Source organism: Lucilia cuprina, chromosome 2 (genome assembly GCF_022045245.1).
Source record: "Lucilia cuprina isolate Lc7/37 chromosome 2, ASM2204524v1, whole genome shotgun sequence".
Lineage (NCBI taxonomy): Eukaryota > Metazoa > Arthropoda > Insecta > Diptera > Calliphoridae > Lucilia > Lucilia cuprina.
This window is the reverse complement of record NC_060950.1, coordinates 24,312,140-24,329,982: the sequence shown is the minus strand read 5'-3', so window position 1 is coordinate 24,329,982 and position 17,843 is coordinate 24,312,140. Positions and strand designations below refer to the sequence as shown.

At 33.2% G+C, this 17,843-nt stretch overlaps 2 protein-coding genes across 6 annotated transcripts; both read right to left on the bottom strand.

Annotated features, from left to right (window-relative positions):
• Positions 1–1,820: 1,820 nt before the first annotated feature.
• LOC111679034 (rab3 GTPase-activating protein regulatory subunit) lies at positions 1,821–8,861 on the bottom strand. The gene is made up of 9 exons (XM_023440518.2): positions 8,648–8,861; positions 8,266–8,572; positions 7,259–8,211; positions 6,316–7,189; positions 6,035–6,251; positions 5,855–5,973; positions 2,684–3,791; positions 2,432–2,629; positions 1,821–2,227 (listed from the first exon to the last, which is right to left on the bottom strand). Exons 1-9 carry the CDS (start codon positions 8,721–8,723, stop codon positions 2,048–2,050), a joined length of 4,032 nt encoding a protein of 1,343 aa, XP_023296286.2. The 5' UTR covers positions 8,724–8,861; the 3' UTR covers positions 1,821–2,047.
• Positions 8,862–10,015: 1,154 nt separating this feature from the next.
• Positions 10,016–17,676, bottom strand: LOC111679048 (short-chain dehydrogenase/reductase family 16C member 6). 5 transcript variants are annotated; one of them, XM_046956361.1, is made up of 7 exons: positions 17,528–17,606; positions 13,378–13,433; positions 13,117–13,310; positions 11,224–11,377; positions 11,010–11,164; positions 10,580–10,940; positions 10,016–10,513 (listed from the first exon to the last, which is right to left on the bottom strand). In XM_046956361.1, the coding sequence occupies exons 3-7, from the start codon at positions 13,137–13,139 to the stop codon at positions 10,256–10,258; spliced, it is 951 nt and encodes a 316-aa protein (XP_046812317.1). In that variant the 5' UTR covers positions 13,140–13,310; positions 13,378–13,433; positions 17,528–17,606; the 3' UTR covers positions 10,016–10,255. The 5 variants fall into 5 exon arrangements, with proteins under 5 accessions (XP_046812317.1, XP_023296302.1, XP_046812318.1 ...); XM_023440534.2 differs by lacking the exon at positions 13,378–13,433 and having other exon boundaries at positions 17,528–17,676; XM_046956362.1 differs by lacking the exon at positions 13,378–13,433 and having other exon boundaries at positions 17,444–17,572.
• Between the last annotated feature and the right edge of the window lie 167 nt (positions 17,677–17,843).

Below are 17,843 nucleotides of genomic sequence, written 5' to 3'. Positions count from 1 at the left end.
AAGAATTGTGGCCACAATATTATTAGTAGACTATTAGGAATACAGATAGCACATGGTGTGATGAGCATTTTTTCTTGACTATTCCTTTCTTCTTTGTGTTCTTGAACATTATGGGAATATCATTGAGGAAAATTCCGAGATATCTGGCAATCATGGGAAATATGTATGTTCTTTAAAGTCTTGTTTAGAATAATACAAGTCCAACTTATGTATGTGAAGATTAACCTTCTTGACTCTTTGCTACATCGGTAATGCTTTCATAATGCGGATAGTTGGCCGGCAGGACGTTGATACCATGATTGTTTTCCGAAACTTTTTTCTGCTTCTTGATATTTGGAGAGTTTTCTTAGAAGAACTAATCACGAGGCTCTTATTTTCATAGTTTTTTTTTGGGATGTTTCTTCGAATCACGTGTGATAGGAAATGCATCCATACTATGAAAGATGATTAATTCATAAATAATGCTTCTCATAAAGTGAGAATTTTAGCGACGTTTCTCCGAAACTTTTTTCTGTTTAGTGTTCGTGAATACTACTGAGGATATCTAAGAGAAACTTTTTGCATTTGGGAGTCCCACTCCCACTTAGTGTTCATGAATATCATTGAGGATTTCTAACAGAAACTTTTCGCATTTGGGAGTACCACTCCCAGCAGTCTGCGGCTAGTTTTCGTATTGTAGAAGTTGCAGCCTGGTAGGATGACTGTTTCCCGAAATTTTTCTGCTTTAAACTGTCTGCCAAATGCGGTCATATTATGGATAGTAAACTAGTAGGTATGAAGTTAAATCCTGATATGGTGACTATTTCCCCGAACTTTCTCTCTGTTCTTTCACTGTCGAAATATGAGGATTTCTTAGAGGAACTTTTCACATTTGTGAGTCCTTCTTCTGGCGGTTTGGAAGTAGTAGTTATGAAGTTGTCTGTTTCCCTAAACTTCTTCTCTCTGTTGTATTTATGAACGGTGGCGGGATTTACTGAAGAAACGTTTCTCTTTTGCGAGCCTCAACATTTCTTCAGATCAGCTGAACTACGGATAGTATCTCAGCGTATATAAAACGCTTGTTATCGAGACAGTTCATTAGAATTTCCTCCTTGCATTCATGTCTTTGAAATTCACTTCTAGATTTCTAGAAACTACTAGTCCATTTCGTCTGCAGTTGTCTGCTAAATGCGTCCAGATTACGTATAGTAGACCATTAGGTAGGAAGTGACAGCTTGATTAATTGTCGAAATATCATTGACGATTTCTTAGCGAAACTTTTCACATTTTCAAGTCCCACTTTTAGCAGTCTGGGACATATGAAAATACGCTAGATTTCGTATAGCAGATAGGTATGAAGTTGCAGCCTAATACGGTGCCTATTTCTTGAAATTTCTCTGTTTTGTATTCATAATTATAGCCAGAATCATTGAGAATTTCTTGGAGAAACTTTTCACTTCTGCGGTTCCCACTGATTTAGCAGTTTCTCCGACGAATTCAGCCAAACTAGGAGTAGTAGAGCTGTTGAAATGAAATGCCTAATACGCTGAGAGTTTTTTTTAAAGGATGATTGCTTCATGTCATTGGAATCCTCTTTTTTCGTATGACAGCTTTAGGTTGCCTTTCAGAGACCACGAGATCAAAGAAAAACTAATCTTGTCGAGAGTACATTGCTTTTGCAATACATCAACTTTATAGCTGCATTCTTGGACGGTGTCGGAAAATCATTGAAAAAAAGTTCGGTGTTATTATAAGTTCGCTTTTCAGAGTTGATGAAATCGTTGAGAATAGAATTAATAGAAACTGTTTATTGCTGTATTTGGAAAATTAAAGAAATTGACTTTTCAGGTTTTGTACCTAAATAAACAGTTATTTATTAAATAATAATTTTAAATATATGATAAATATGTTTAGTATTGATTTATAAATAATGAATAAAAAACTATAATGCTTAATATTAAATATATTTACTACATATTCACGTAAAAAAAAGGTCATATAAATGGTGGTGGTGTTGGTGCTAGTTTTGATATTTCAACATACATTATTATTAATGACTGATTGTTCATCACTCCTGTAATAGATTACAAGCGTCAAACATTTGGGCAGCGATATGAATATTGGCTGATTCGTTCTGTGATAGAAATGATATTGTGTTTGTAACTAGATTAGTTAAGGCATTAATATCGATCTCATTAGGTTCAGAGGCAGTTATTTGCTGAGATGTAGACATATTAGAAGTTTCGCGCTGTTGTGAAAAGAACAATATATAGATTCAAAGGATTATAAATAGTTTTTTTTTTTGTCGGAGTTGCATTAACAATGTTTCAGTGTAGAAATGGTAGACCAACAAAAAGATGAATTTGAATTTTGACTAATGTATAGGAAAGTGACTAGTTGTTGCTATAAACTATTTAATATTGGAGGGATAATAAACCTCGGCGACACTTACAAGATTATCCAAATAGCCCAGCAGTTGATGACCCACAGAAGCTACTTTTAAAAATCCAGTTTGTGACTTTTCCGTATAGAGATTTAAACGTCTGCCAGCTATTTCCAATAGCATTTGTCCTATAAATTCATCTTCTGAAACATTCTTCAATAACTCTTCGGCATTTGCATCAAAACCATGGGCATATAAATCAACAATCTGTAAATGAAATATGTTTATATATCATTATGGTTCCAAAAAATTCAAACCCACCTGTCTTCTTCTTAGAGGCTGTTGATCTAAACACCAGCTATCAGCTAATTTTAATATTTTTTCCATATATTGCTCATGTTCCTGTACAAACAACTGTTCCAAATCTTCTCTTATCAAATCCATAGAAGCTGTTATAACTTTACTTAGAAAATCACAACGCTGATGTTGTAAAACTAAATCGGGTTGCGGTAAAACAAATGTCAATTCCTTGTTGATGTCCAGAAAAAAGGCCTTGTTACTCATGGCATCGAATACCGTGGTCAAAGGTTTTGGTATTTTTAATTGGAAAAACGATATAAAGTGAAGGACAGCCGTCAATTCATAGTGTAATTTAAGCTGTTCCTTAATAGCATGATGCTGTTGTAAGGCCAAAAATTGTAATGGCAAAGGACCATCGGCTAAATTGATTTCAAACTGCAGTTCTAATTTATCATGATTTAGAGAACCTTCAAAATGTTCCAGAAATTCTAAACATAAATCCAAAAAATCTGGCACACATGAAGCCGACATATCAATATCCTGTTGACACATTTTATCCTTGGGTAAACGACCAACTTTGTGTATCAGTTTGGCTGTAGATTGTAAGGGATATTTCAAAGTAGCTTGCCATAGCATACAACAAATACCATGTTTTAAAGCATGATCTGATATTTTGAATTGTTCCAAACACGTCAAAGCTGCACGGAAATGTTCTAAACTGGTTAGATTTTTACTCCAATAGATCATATAATGCCAAGTCATTAGACTTAATAGGACACCAGAATCTAAACTGAAGGGAAAATGTTTTCTTAAGAGAGCCAATTTTATTAAAACGGAATCATCTAATTGTGTAGGTTTGGCTTCATTATTTTCGGTATCTATACTGTGGTCATTTATTAAATCATTTGTGCTAGTAGTTGATTCTTTAGAATCTTTAGGAGTTTCTAGTACAATTTCCGCTTTATCGATTTCTATGATTTTTGAAGGATGTATTCTAGTGTTTATCAGCCATTTGGCTGTTAGATCGGTAACAATACCTTTGCCACCGCTGACAATGGATTTTAAACTGCAATCGGGTATTTCGTATGGAATTTCTGGCATAACAGGATCTAAACTTATAATGGGATATCTGAAAGAGATGGAAGAAAAGGAAATATGAAATTAAATAAACCATAGATAATAAAAGGAAACATAGCGAAGAAGGACTCTGAAGGATGTTCGAGCGAATTTTACCGTCAATACATTGAGCACCCAGAGAGAGACAAGGCGAAACGAAGTGTTGTTCTCAAACTTCACAGCCTTCCATACCTTTAGCCCTTCACCCCAGCCGAAGTTGCAGACGTCATCAACGACGGAATATCCATGCTGATGTTAAAACACCTTGGCGAGCAGGGAGTTGTGTACCTGGTAATACCCGAAGCCTGGGAAAAGGGTAGAGTCATTCCCATTTTAAAATCTGGGAAAGACACGACGGAGGGAAAATCATACAGGTTGATTTCCCTCCTATCACCCGTCGCAAAGATTCTTGAGGCGCTTCTCCTCCCCCAGCTTTCCAGCCACCTAACAGCAGCTCGTCACCAGTATGGCTTCCGCAAAATGCACAGCACTAGCCTCCATTGCCACTCAGATCTTACAAGGTTTAAATCAGCAGAGTCCCTGTGAAAGGCTCTAGTGGCTCTTGACCTATCGAAGGCTTTTGACACTGTCAGTCACACCATATTCGAGGATATCCTGCAATCCACAATGCCTAACAACACGAAGAGATGGATCGTAAATTATCTGAGTGGCCGTCAGTCGTTCGTGGAGTTTAGAGACAGACACTCCAAACCCCGTAGAGTTAAAAGAGGCGAACCTCAAGGTGGAGTACTCTCACCACTTTTGTTTAACTTCTACCTCTCTAAACTCCCCGCAACTCCACAAGGCGTGGAAGTGATTTTATATGCGGACGATTGTACTATTATGGCCACAACATTGATGAATTAAACCTAAACTTTGGCATAGTGGTCGATGGAGCCCAAATTCCGATCGTGCACCATCCAAAAATATTGGAGGTCACATTTGATAGCCTCTTTACTTCCTCAGCTCAAGCCACTGCAATCACTCACAAGTTGCGAAGTAGAAACAAGGTCCTCAAAGCGCTTGGCACTTGGGGTATGGATAAAGAAACCTTGTTGGCTACATATAAAACGATTGGTCGGTCAGTAGTTAATTATGCTGCTCCAGTGTGGTCACCTTCGTTCAGTGATACCCAGTGGAGAACCATTCAAAGCTGCCAAAATGCCGCCCTATGAACTGTAACGGACTGTCTACAAATTACATCAGAACATCACCTGCACGAGGAAACGAAGGTCCTCCCAGTCAAGGAACATAATGTCATGTTGACCAAACAGTTCCTCCTGGTTAGCCATCGGAGGAATCATTCCAGTTTTAACATCACACAGTTGGATACTCCCCCGAGGCATGTCAGGAACGACATTCATAGAGACGCCATAAATTCCGCGGTCGTAGGATACCGCATGAATGTCGTGCTTGGAACCGCCCATTAAGGGACCTTAATACGGACTTAATATAACGATAGATTGTGAACCATTCGCTCTGGTTCCATCAAAGCTGGTACTTTGCAATCATAGCTTTTACGGTAGCCTTGAGAGCTTCGCAAGCAGGTGCATGCATAACCTTCCTTTTTGCCGAATTGACAAGCATCTGATATAGGGGTTTTTAAATCTTCATTGGAAGTTGATAACAACAGGGGATTACTCTGCACTATATTAGCCAGAAAATTCAGAGATTTCCTGGTGTCGTTCATGACACCTGCATTCTTCAGCCAACATATGAAATATCTACTGGATGAACTCTTATATAGCGTTTTGCTGGAAAAGATTCGCTTGGATTAGACACACTTTTGCTTTACACTTGCGAGCAAATACAATAGTAATACTATGTTCCCCGTCAGAAAACAAAGAGTGGCACTTATTTCTCCAAAGATGACTTTCAATAGTCCGAGAAGCTCGTTCATACCATAGTCGTGTAAAAAATGTATCTAATGCACTAATAGAAATAACTTCAGTCAACACTGTGTCCACGCCACGACTTAACACCCTCCCACAGTCCTTAAAAGCCGTTACGTCAATCTTTGTCACCCTCTCGACATTTCTTTCATTAATTCTGTACATTCCCATAGCGAATACTTACTCTAAAATGGCTCCCAGTATAGCGATATCTTCTAATTTTCCTATTAAAAGACCCCATTGAGCTTCATCATGTGATATGCGTTCCCAACGTTCCTCTTCTTCCTGTTCATCACAGGATGCCTGCAAATAAGTATTTTAATAATTTGAATACTACAGACGATTCAATGCAAAACAAACATACATCCTTAAATTCTCTTCTCAAATTGGTGGCTACAGTTTTACAAACAATAGCAACTAATAAACCCAAAGACTTGTGACTCTCCAATAGCAATTCGCGTACATATTGCCACCAAGGTGAAATGGAATTGTAGGCATAATTATTTACCACATCACCGGCCAAATCACAAATGCTGGTGATCATAGCAGCTAAACGGGACATATCATCTACAACTTCATCACTTTAAAATAAAATTAAAAAGTTAAATTTTATATAAAACAATCTTAATTGAAAATAAAACTTACCAATTTTTATAGTAAAAAGGTTTCTCCAGCCAATAATATAAAGCTAACACCAATAGATCACGGCAGGGTATAAGAGATTTTTCTGCAGCCGTTTTAAATTGTTCGAAACACAAGCCATGCTTGAAGAAACGATTAAATAATTTCCCACTAACTTCACCAAAGTATTGAGATTTTTCTGAGGACAGAGGTATGCTTTCCTCGAGATCTACTTGAAAAAGATTAAGAAAATCTACAAAATCACCAACATCATCTAATTCGGCTCCAAATGAAACACCTTTTGTAGTTGCATCACCACAACACACCTCCGGTGATAATTGCTTGTGCACAAAAGAATCACTTAAAAGTAAAACTAATTGTTGTATTATTACCAAATCGCTGTCACTTATTTCTAAAGATTCAACATGTTCTTTCCTTTGTGGTACTTTCATATCCATATAAAACATACATAAACGTTTATAGTTTTGGACTACCACATGAAATTGTTGATATTCCTCTAAATTTTTCATATTATACTTTTCGGGATCGCTAAGCTGTTGCTTAAGTGTTAAATCGAAAGCATTGATGATGGATTGAAATACATGAGCCTGCAGTTGTTTGCTTTTCAGTAACATTTCTAAACATTGTTGTCGTACTTCGATTGTTTGGAAATCTGCAGCCATTGAGGTGATTTCTTCAATGTTTAGTTTTGTGGAATCGTTAGAGCGTAAATGATTCTTAAGACGTCTTAAGAGATGTATGTCTTTTGAGGTGGCTGAATTAGTTGTGCTTAGAGCATAATGGAAAGGTATTTGTATTTCTTTAACACTTGAATCACTGGGATCGAGAAAAAGACAGACATTAATGTTGGCACGTATCTTGCTGTCGGTGGAGAGACCTAAAAGTAAACGAATCACAAAAATCGAAGTTTTATTTCTTTAAAAAGAAAAACCAAATGAAAACTTACCCAACAAACCATGTGTATTATAAGCCAATTGTCCACTTTTGCTAACCGTGAAAGCTGCAACTTTGGGACCATATTGTAAAGGCCATATCTCCAAGCAACCCAAACGAGGAGCATAAATCACCAAAAATAAAGCTTTTCTGCGTGAAGTTTGTACACCTTTAAGAGTTTTCTCTTTGACAGGAACAAAAGCACACTGAGCATCACGATAACCTTTCCATACTCTCAAAATTGCAGACTTTTGAGTATCCACTAGCATAACCCGATCCAAATTATCCACTACAACGGCTAAACGTCCTGAGGGTGCTATAGCTATAGTATGACCATCACGTTTGCCATCGAAGAAACGACATTTGGAACGCATTTTCAATTCTTTGCCGGGCGAAAGATTGGGTTGTTCTTCGGGTGAGGGTGTAGATGGAGCAGCACGACCAAAGAAATTGCCCAATATATTACGATAAGCCATACCGATAACATCTTTAGCTACTTCGCCCAAAGATATTGCTTTATAGCCCTCCTCGGCATTATAGAAAGCTAAATATGGATCAGCACCTACACCTAAGACCGTGGAGCTTTGCATTGTAGTTGAGGAAACACGTGCATAATAACCATTAGATACACATTGCTCCACGAAATGATCAAACACACTAGGCACTTGAGTGGAATCAATAACCGCATCATTGACCACAGTATTACGGTCACGCGAGGGAAATACAAATTTCTGATACATTAACACATCGGCTACCTCCCCCAAAGATTGTGTACTAATCGAGGCAGTTAAACTACGTCCCATTGTGCGATTAAGATTGTTGCGTAGACTATTTAAATGAGGTATTAAATCGGAACCTTTAAGTGTGCAAACGCATTGATCATAAATAATGTAAATAAAAGCTTCGGCCTCGGAATGTCTAGGTGGTGTATAGGCTTTAATAGCGTGAACAGGATCTTCGTGATAACTGTAAAGGTGTAAGATATTTTTTCAAATAATTTTAAATAACTTATCAACCTACCTTTGTGAATATATTTTACTACCCGAATCAGTGTAGAAAACCACCATACCCGAATTTAGACCCAAAGCTATGCAAGTCCATTCAGCGCCAGTGGTTACATTGCGACCATACATGGGCAAACAAACGAGAGAAGTGACAATTTGATTGGGATCCTCCAATTCGCCACACCAACTCAGTGTATAAGTAGACACTTGACTCTTATTGTCCCAGCAGGAGCTAAGCAAAGCTATTTTTTCACCCTGTGCTAAAGCAATCACCTCACCGGTAGGTGAAATAGCATAGTTAATGCCATTTAACCAATTATCATCTATTATCACATAATTGTAAAATTCAATATAGTTTTATTTTAAAAATACCTATAAATTGCATTTGTATGTCTCACCATGTCCTAGTCCAAAGTACTCTTGTACTTTGCGAAAATCTTTTATATTGCCAAACGTTTTTACTTCACAGGCCATTTTATCGAGAATAAGTTGTGTTTACGTTTTTAATGCTTTAAATATTGTTTTATTTGTTTACTTTTTGTTGAACTTAGCATGAAACTATTATTAATAACAACAATATAGACGATTGCAAAAAAATTTCTTAGTTTTTCTTTTTTTGTTTACGTATAATCTTTCGCCCAGCAGTTTGAACAGCTGAGAGTAACAGTTGTATGAAATGGTATTAAATGATAAATGCATATGGCGCCATCTAACGTTGTGTAGTAAATGATATTGCGGTGACGGTTATGAAAAGAAATTATTTTAAATAAGATGTAGGATGATGTCGTGTCTGTCAAACCGTATGTCCTAGTTTGTAATTCCACAAAAAGAACCAATAGCCGAGCGCTCCAAAAAACAAAGTAAGTAACTAAGAGATTTACTAAATTATTAACGAATAAACAAACTAACTAACTAACTAACTAACTGACTAACTAACTAACTAACTAACTAACTAACTAACTAACTAACTAACTAACTAACTAACCAACTAACTAACTAACTAACTAACTAACTAACTAACTAACTAACTAACTAACTAACTAACTAACTAACTGACTAACTAACTAACTAACTAACTAACTAACTAGTTAGTTAGGTTTGCATACACGGACATAGCTCAATCGATTCAGAAAATGATTCTGAGCCGATTGGTATACTTAGGGCGGGTTTTTTACTCCTCAATTAAACTAGGCTTAACTTTTGTTAGATTAAACTCGGAACAAATTTAGGCGGACTTTAACCGATGATTGTGTTTTTCAGTTTTAGATTTAAGCTCAGTTAACTTTGTTAGTATTGCCAACATTTCACTCAAAAACATAAACAATGAACAGCTGTTTTTTGCAAACAATACTTTTGTAAAATAGAAAATTTGGAAAAATGTTAAATAAACATTTAAAAAAATAATAAATGAAACAAAACAAATCAGAAAATTGCAATTTACTTAAAATATTAAGTTTTTGTTCTTCCGAAATCATTGTTTTATTGTTTTTGTTAATTGTGTTTTTTCACTTATAACTTCAGTTTAATTGGCCAATTACACTCAGTTAAACTAAGATAATATGTAACTTTACTGATAACTGTAAAAGACGAAACATATATGAAACCAGGTTTAACCAAAGAATGAAGATTATCTTTATCAGAAAAACTCGCCCTTAAAGCTATAGAACCCATATTTTTGTGCGTTACAAACATCAGCACAAACCCAATATACCCTCCCCACTTAAGTGGTGTAGGGTATAACAAGAACAAAAAAAATAATAGTTTGATTTTCCTTTGGCGGTTTCTTTATTTTGTATATTTAGCTTAAACATATTTAAAATTCGTATAAAAAATCTTATACACAAATTAAATTTTTACAACTTAAAATTTATTGTATGAAATGAAATACAAAAGTCTAAATCAAACCCTTAAAATGAAAAAGCGATGTTCTTACATAAGATCTATTATTAATACTTAAATGTTAAATAATTGTTCTTAATATTTGTTGAATTATGATTTTAAGGATTTTATTCAGCTTGAACGCCACTATCAACATAATCCATTAATAGGGCAGCCGATTCCAGAGGCAAAAGACGACAAAATCTATTAACATGATACCAATAAGAGGGAACAGTAACTTCGTTTTCATCCGAACGTTGAGCTTGGACAATTTGTGCCGCAACTTCTTTGGGATCTAATAAACCAAATATCGAAGGAAAGCGTACTTTTGCATTTTTGCACAAACCAGTGTTGGTCATATAAGGACAAATGGTCGTGGTTTTTATCTATTACAAAAAAATAATAAAATAAATATTTTTAAATAAAAATTTATTTTCAATACAAGTTATTACCAAATTTTTATAGGGTCCACTTCTTAACTCTGTATACAATGATTCCATTAGACCTCTAACGGCAAATTTTGTTGCTGAATATGGCACCAGATTGGGTAGTCCCACAAGACCAGATATTGAAGACATGGCTACTATGTGACCACGATTTTGTTCTTTCATATGGGGTAGAAAAGCTTCCAAGGTCCAAAAGTGTGAAAATACATTGATATCGAAAGTTCGGCGTATATCTTCAGCTGTTTGTTTTTCCAATGGATTAATTGGCATGATGCCGGCATTATTAATTAGTACGGAAACAGGCCCAACTTCTTCTTTAACTTTTTGGGCTAAATTTAAAACAGCTTCACGATCCGTAACATTACATCTTTTTGAATAAAAACATTTAATGTTTATTTATAAAAAGCAAAAAACTAGAGATAAAGGTTAGACTTACGTGTAACTAAAAACTGCTCCTTTATTTAATCTTTTGGCACTTTTGACCGTGTCTTCATTAGATTTTTCATTTATATCCACACAAACAACGGTGCTATAGTGAGCTGTATAATGTAAAGCCAATTCACGTCCAATGCCATGACCAGCTCCGGTAATCTATAATTTTAAGTTTAAAATTTTAAACTTAAAGTTTTTTTCGATCAATCACCACTTACTAATACTATTTCCCCACTAACATCCTTTAATTTCTTTGGCAGTATAGTTTCCATGATGGCTTGTAGTGCTCCTAGCAGCATTTTCATAAAAACAATAACAAATTCAAGGACATTTTGTATAAAATCAAAAATTCGTTTCGAAACGGAATTAGTGCTGTAAATAAATGGATTTAAATTACTTATTAGTAAATACTATATTTATTTGATTATTTATTTTACAACTATATATTGCCAGAGATCACTTAATTACTACAAATAGTCTACGGTCTCGCATTTACGTCCACATAATTGCGTACAAATATTTAGCATACAACTGTTAATGATCAATGAATCAATAGTTTTTATAATTAGTCAATTCACAATCAAATCTTTATATTCGGCTATGTGGAATCTTATATACACACACACCATCGAAGCCTATATTTTAACAGTAAATTGTGTTCCGGTAGGTGTTTTTATATAGGCGATAATGATTCATAATGAATCGAGATTTTCGGAATTCAACTGATTTGTGTATATATGCTGAATATTGTGTTTATGGATTATAGGCCAAGCTCTACAGCATGTGAAAGGCTAATTAAAGACCGATTCTCATGAAATATATTAGATTTTAGTTATGATGTTTAATATGTACTTCTATTCTCAAACAAGTTGAGGGCATTATATGGGAGTTAGCGTCGAATGTGTGCCGATGTTCTACCGGTGTTAAGTTCTTTGGTTTAGGTTCTACAGTTACATAACCATATCTATATAAACAAAATAACGGTAGCTGAGGAGTTAGTATTCTAGCCGGGAGACGTTGGTTCGATATTCTATTCCCACAAACTAACTAACTAACTACCTAGCTAACAAACTAACTAACTAACTAGCTAAATAACCATCTATCTATCTATCTATCTATCTATCTATCTATCTATCTATCTATCTATCTATCTATCTATCTATCTATCTATCTATCTATCTATCTATCTATCTATCTATCTATCTATCTATCTATCTATCTATCTATCTATCTATCTATCTATCTATCTATCTATCTATCTATCTATCTATCTATCTATCTATCTATCTATCTATCTATCTATCTATCTATCTATCTATCTATCTATCTATCTATCTATCTGTCTATCCATTGTAGGGATCGCCCTAACTAAAGAACTGTTTGAGTAGTTACACTAACTAAAGAACTGTTTTAGTAGCTACACTTTTTTAATGAGTATGTATGTAATTTACTATTTTTAACACTTTTTTTATATGAATTTGATATATGAAACGTTAAGCAGTTATTGCACCTTTGTGTAGCAATAAATTTAACAGTCTGTTGGCAATTTAACGTGTTCAAATTTAAATTTTATCTACATCTGAAGATGTCAACATTTGATTATTAGTATGCATTTACACACTTGGTAATGTAATAATATATTTATGTACATATGTTTGTATTTACCTATTTGCTTGTTTTTATTATCGGTCAATAGGTAGATATTTGTCTTGTAAAAATAATTGAATAATGCTTTAATAAATTTATTTTTTTATTAACTTCAAGGTCGTTAATGTCTTGAAAAAAAATATTGAAAAACTATTGTCAAAATCTTTTAATCAATCAGATTCTAATTGATTAAAAAAAATTTAATCAACATAAGTAATAGCATAAATTCCTATGAGGGTTGAAATTTTAATAACTCCATGAAATGGAACGTTTTTATTAGTAAATTAAATTTGAATCAAAGAAACCATACAAAAATGTAACACTTAAGTTAATATATATATGTATTTTAAAAATTAAATAATTACTTAATAATAATTAAGTGATTAAAAGGGTACAAGAAGAGTGGTAGTAGTAAGTAGTAGTAGTAATAGATATTATCTTATTAACATACTTTGTTTACTTACTGTATAACTTCTTGTTCAATCATGTCTAACGATGTTGATGATGACTCAATTTATTTATATTACTTATTTCTGTATATTACTTTATAATTTTATTGATATTTTTCTCTTTTTTTTCCAAATTATAATTTGTTTGTCTACTGGCAAAACATGTAAAGCTTCCTTTTTCTTCCACTTTAGTTTCTTCCGCTATACAACTGCTCGTAAAAATAAACAACAATGAAATGGCATACAAAATAATAATGTAAACAAACAAATGAATACAATAACAAAACAGCAAACAGCTCCAAGACCCGATAGACAACAGACACAAAAACACACTTTCATTGAATAAAACGAAAAAAATGAAATGGGAAGAAGAAATAAATAAAAAATTGCTGCAGCAAACAAACAAACAACTTGCACTTTCATTTGCGCCTCAACAAAAACAAAATAAAAGCAAAAGAAAGAAGAAGAAAAACATGTGAGTGCATGCACTGCTAGTTGGTAGTTGTGGCATAAACATTGAATAATAAATATTTGATGAAATAATACAAACAATTTCGTTAAATCAAGGTGACCACCAATCCCAGCTAGCATTTTGAAGATTGTTGCATGATTAATCAGTAAACTTAGGCATTTTTGACTCCTTTTGATGACCTAAAAGTGATTAATAAGTTGAACGCTTAAAAAAAGACTCGAAAATGATTCCGATATATGATTGAAAACTGAATATTTAAAAAGAATAACGAAATGTACAGCAATCATAAATTGATCATCCTGGTGTTTAAAATATAATGGTTTTAAAAACTTATTTTGTGGTCATATTTCAAGCAGTTAGAAGATCTGTTCCTTATGTAATTGTTTTTGTTTGTAATGAAATAGCAACATTTACACTTAAAAATGACTCAAAAACGATTCAAAAATGAGTCGAAACATATTACAAATGGGAATCAGGAAAGAATCCTTTTAACTTCCTGTCAAGGAAATTGAAATTATATTATGTTTTAATTATAATAATTTAATATGTTTAATGATCTTCTACAAAAGATAGATAGTAGATACAAATTACTCAGGTAAGACTCAAAAATGACTATAATATGATTCGGAAATTACTCAAAAACGACCAGTTATTTGGCTCATTAATGACTTAGAAAAGATTACAAAATGGGACATAATTGAACAGAATGTTTTATTTATGATCAGAAAATGAGCGCATATATAATCATTTTAATCGTGCAGAAGAGTCATAAATGACTCGAATGCGATCAAAAATTTCAAAATATGCTAGCTGGTATCATGCTTAAACTTGTGAAATATTTTTTTAGATCACCAGTTCAGAAGAAATCGGTGGAGTATTGAAAGCTAATAAACGGCGACAGCAAAGGTATTAACGTTACCACAGTCAAGCATCAATAGACCAGCCTATAAAGGCGTAGATAGCTTCAGCTAAAAGTCATTCCAAATAATGTATGTAAGATATGTATGTAATTGAAATGAGATTCGATGACAACTTAAAACTTATCCAAACGTCAGTTTTGGATAAAATTGTGGATTTAAACAAAACCAAAATGTTATTTTTTTGTCGGTTTAGTCTTCAACTGTAAAAGCAAAGATTATACCCTCTTTGGATCAGAAATAGAATTATATTCCTAGAAGAATATTATTGGCCAGCATTTCAGTTGTAATCACACTATTAGCAGCTAGGTTGCCTAGGGAAGCGATTGTTGTTTACATGTCACTGTATACGTACATATGTCCACAAAATGTGGTCTAGTTGGGTCAAATCGTTAATGGACAATGTGAGATCGCTTGTAGAATTTTAGAAACCTCTTATGTATCAAGTACATTTCATCTATTTTGATGAAAAAGACGATACCTTGCGCTTATGAATGTAAAGTATGGTACAATGACCAAACTGTCAATCTTTCGCAACATTGATAGATTTTGAATAGCTTCTATGCTGCTCTTCTCACCAAAATGGGTCAAATCGCATAATCTAGGCAGATAATGGATTGTCCAACAATGTGAGATCAATTGCTCACAGACTCGCCTCTTATGACTTTTAGAATTTTTGAAACCCCTTATGAATCAAGTACATTTCATCTATTTTGATAAAAAAGTCGATTACCTTGCTCTTATGACTGTAACATTAAAATTTTCATCGTTTTTAAAGAAGGACCATACTTCTTTAAAAACGATGAAAATGACCAAACTGTCAATCTTTCACAACATTGATAGATTTTGAATACATAGCTTCTAGCTGCTCTTCTCACCAAAATCGGTAATTCTCTTTGTTGAGATATTGTATCAAAAATGAGTTATTCTGAAGATAATAGACAAATATACATTCTTTGTCTGTTGTCAAAGCTTCTACTCAAAGATAAATGTTAAACGTAATACGTATCAAATTCATTATAAGAAACCAGGAAGAAAAGATTAAAATTATCATCCTTGACGTAGGAAGTTAATAGACATATGAATGAGTACAGTAATTCCTCATCATTATCGGATAGTTGGACACCTTTTTTTTCTTGTGAAATTTATTTATATTGGGCAGCATGACATCTCTGAATGAAGGCTACTTTGCCAAGAATGATGCTTGACTCTTACGTGTGGGACTAGAACTTTACCCTAGGGGGGAAGTGAGCTTCTTGAGTTCAAACTTCTTGTCAAACTTATAATAGTGGAGAGGTTATCCTACAAACTGTAAGATAAAACCTTTAAGTTTAAATTTTGTGACTATTCAAAGTTTCAACAAAATTTTACACAAAAAGTTCCTGGTAAATTGGACCAAATTTTTAAATTAAGGTTATAAATGAACTGGAGATTACAGTCATTGTTTCTAAACCTAACTGAACATTATTTTATATGTAAGTGGAACAAAACAGTCATTTTGCTGCCAAAAAAAAATATTTCTCAACAACAATCGATTACTACTAACAAATCTGGTCAGCCTTGTTGACTGACCAGATTTTATTTGTAACTTCTTTAACAATATGTTTTTGGCAAACGTGTTTGTAATATAAATACTGAAATACTAAAGTATAGTTTGTAAATTATGTATATTTTTTTATTTCCACATTGCAGTAGGAATTTTAAATAAAAAAAATTTATGAAACCATTAAAATTTAAGAAAATCAAATTAAATCCTATTAAAGGGGTTAAAATTTCAATAAAACGGTCAAACTATAATGTTTAATTTATGTTAAATGAATTACAAATTTGCAAAAAAAAAAGTACAGAACTAAATTCATATTCATATAACTGAGCATTGTGGCACATCTTTTTTAAGACTGGACAAACTATCAACCTATACAGGATCTCGAAGAATCTAAGCGTTCTTCCTGTTCCTTTGGTCATAGAGGATATCATTATCATGTTAGGGACTCATTCTTGAGACAGTTAGAATTTAAAAGAAGATTGGACCTTGATATCTCAGCCTGAGCTCTTGTAATAAGTTTTTGTCATGTAAATGCAGTCGTTCCAGTTATTCATCAACCTTACCTTCTGAAAAACTGTTACCTGGGAAGATCATAGAAACAGAGAGCGTGCCAAGTTAATGGACCTTTACACGGCCCTAGTAAAAAGCTAAAATGTAATTTATATTCTATGTGTTTACACGATTGGTTTAAAACAATAAGAAAGTAAGACGAAAACAGCTGTTTCACTTATTTTACATGTGTTTACATAGAAAACATCCCTGATCTAATGCGAATTGCTTGTTTTTTGAATCATTTCAAAAAAAATTAAGAGCTATACGACTGTAAATTTTCCATCTATCTGTGATGATGGTTTATTACATTTTGTGTTTAGACAATTCTACCCGTTCTCTTCTACACAAAATTTTTGACAGAACATATTACTTCTGTGCTCGTGTGAAGGGGGCTTTATTATGACCATACAACTATCTAACTTCTATCTGTGGCAAATTCATCGATCGTGCCACAACCTGAGAAGTATAATTATCCTTTTCTGAAACAGTTTTTTCTAAGGATGATCATTTCCTCCAATGCTTGAAGGTTATAATAATTGGTGAAATGTGTTTTAATTTTTCTTTAAATGTTATTAATCGAACGGCAACACAAAATTAATTTTATCAAGATTTTAAACAATAACGAACATTTTAAATATCAAATTCTTTATTTGAAGCATGCAACAATTGGAATAAATGTTTAGTAAAACCTTTTAATAATATACATAAGTCTTTAACAGTTTATTTTTAGTAATTTTTTACTCAAGTGAGATGGAAATGCGGAAATATTTCTATTGTTTTAAATGACATTTTCTTTATAAAATTTTTAAGCTTATTTTGCCACACAAAACAAATTTTTTTTATGCCACATCTTACACAAGTTTTTCTTTCTTTTTTATGTTGTTTGTGTATTTGTTATATGTTGCAAGTTTTTATTATAGTTTTAATATTTTTTCCAACCGTTATATTTGTGTTGTTTGGTGTCTTTCGGTTTTTCTTGTTTATTTTCAACCGCCTCGTCCGACTGTCAAACGAAAACTGATTTTGTTTTATAAAATCTTCAATACACTGACTGAGCTTGCAATACGTAAAGTCTTATAGTGTCTTGTCTGGATATTAAGTTTATTTAAATGTATTTTTGTTTTTTTATTATTTTAACTTTAAGTCCTAAAGTTCAATTGTATTTATTTGGCATATTAAATAAGATGCAACACTGTGACGGTTTTGTTTTACTTTAATTTTGTTTTAAATAAATGTTTGTTTTGTTTTTTCATTA

Coding starts and splice junctions, on each gene's coding strand:
- LOC111679034 (XM_023440518.2), bottom strand. CDS start 8,723: ATGGCCTGTGAAGTAAAAACGTTTGGCAATATAAAAGATTTTCGCAAA. Junction 8,212..8,265: donor AGTAAAATATATTCACAAAG/GTAGGTTGATAA, acceptor ACACCTTTACAG/TTATCACGAAGATCCTGTTC. Junction 2,630..2,683: donor AGCCTCTAAGAAGAAGACAG/GTGGGTTTGAAT, acceptor TTTCATTTACAG/ATTGTTGATTTATATGCCCA.
- LOC111679048 (XM_023440534.2), bottom strand. CDS start 13,139: ATGATTGAACAAGAAGTTATACA. Junction 10,941..11,009: donor GGAGCAGTTTTTAGTTACAC/GTAAGTCTAACC, acceptor TTATTCAAAAAG/ATGTAATGTTACGGATCGTG. Junction 10,514..10,579: donor GTGGACCCTATAAAAATTTG/GTAATAACTTGT, acceptor TTTTTGTAATAG/ATAAAAACCACGACCATTTG.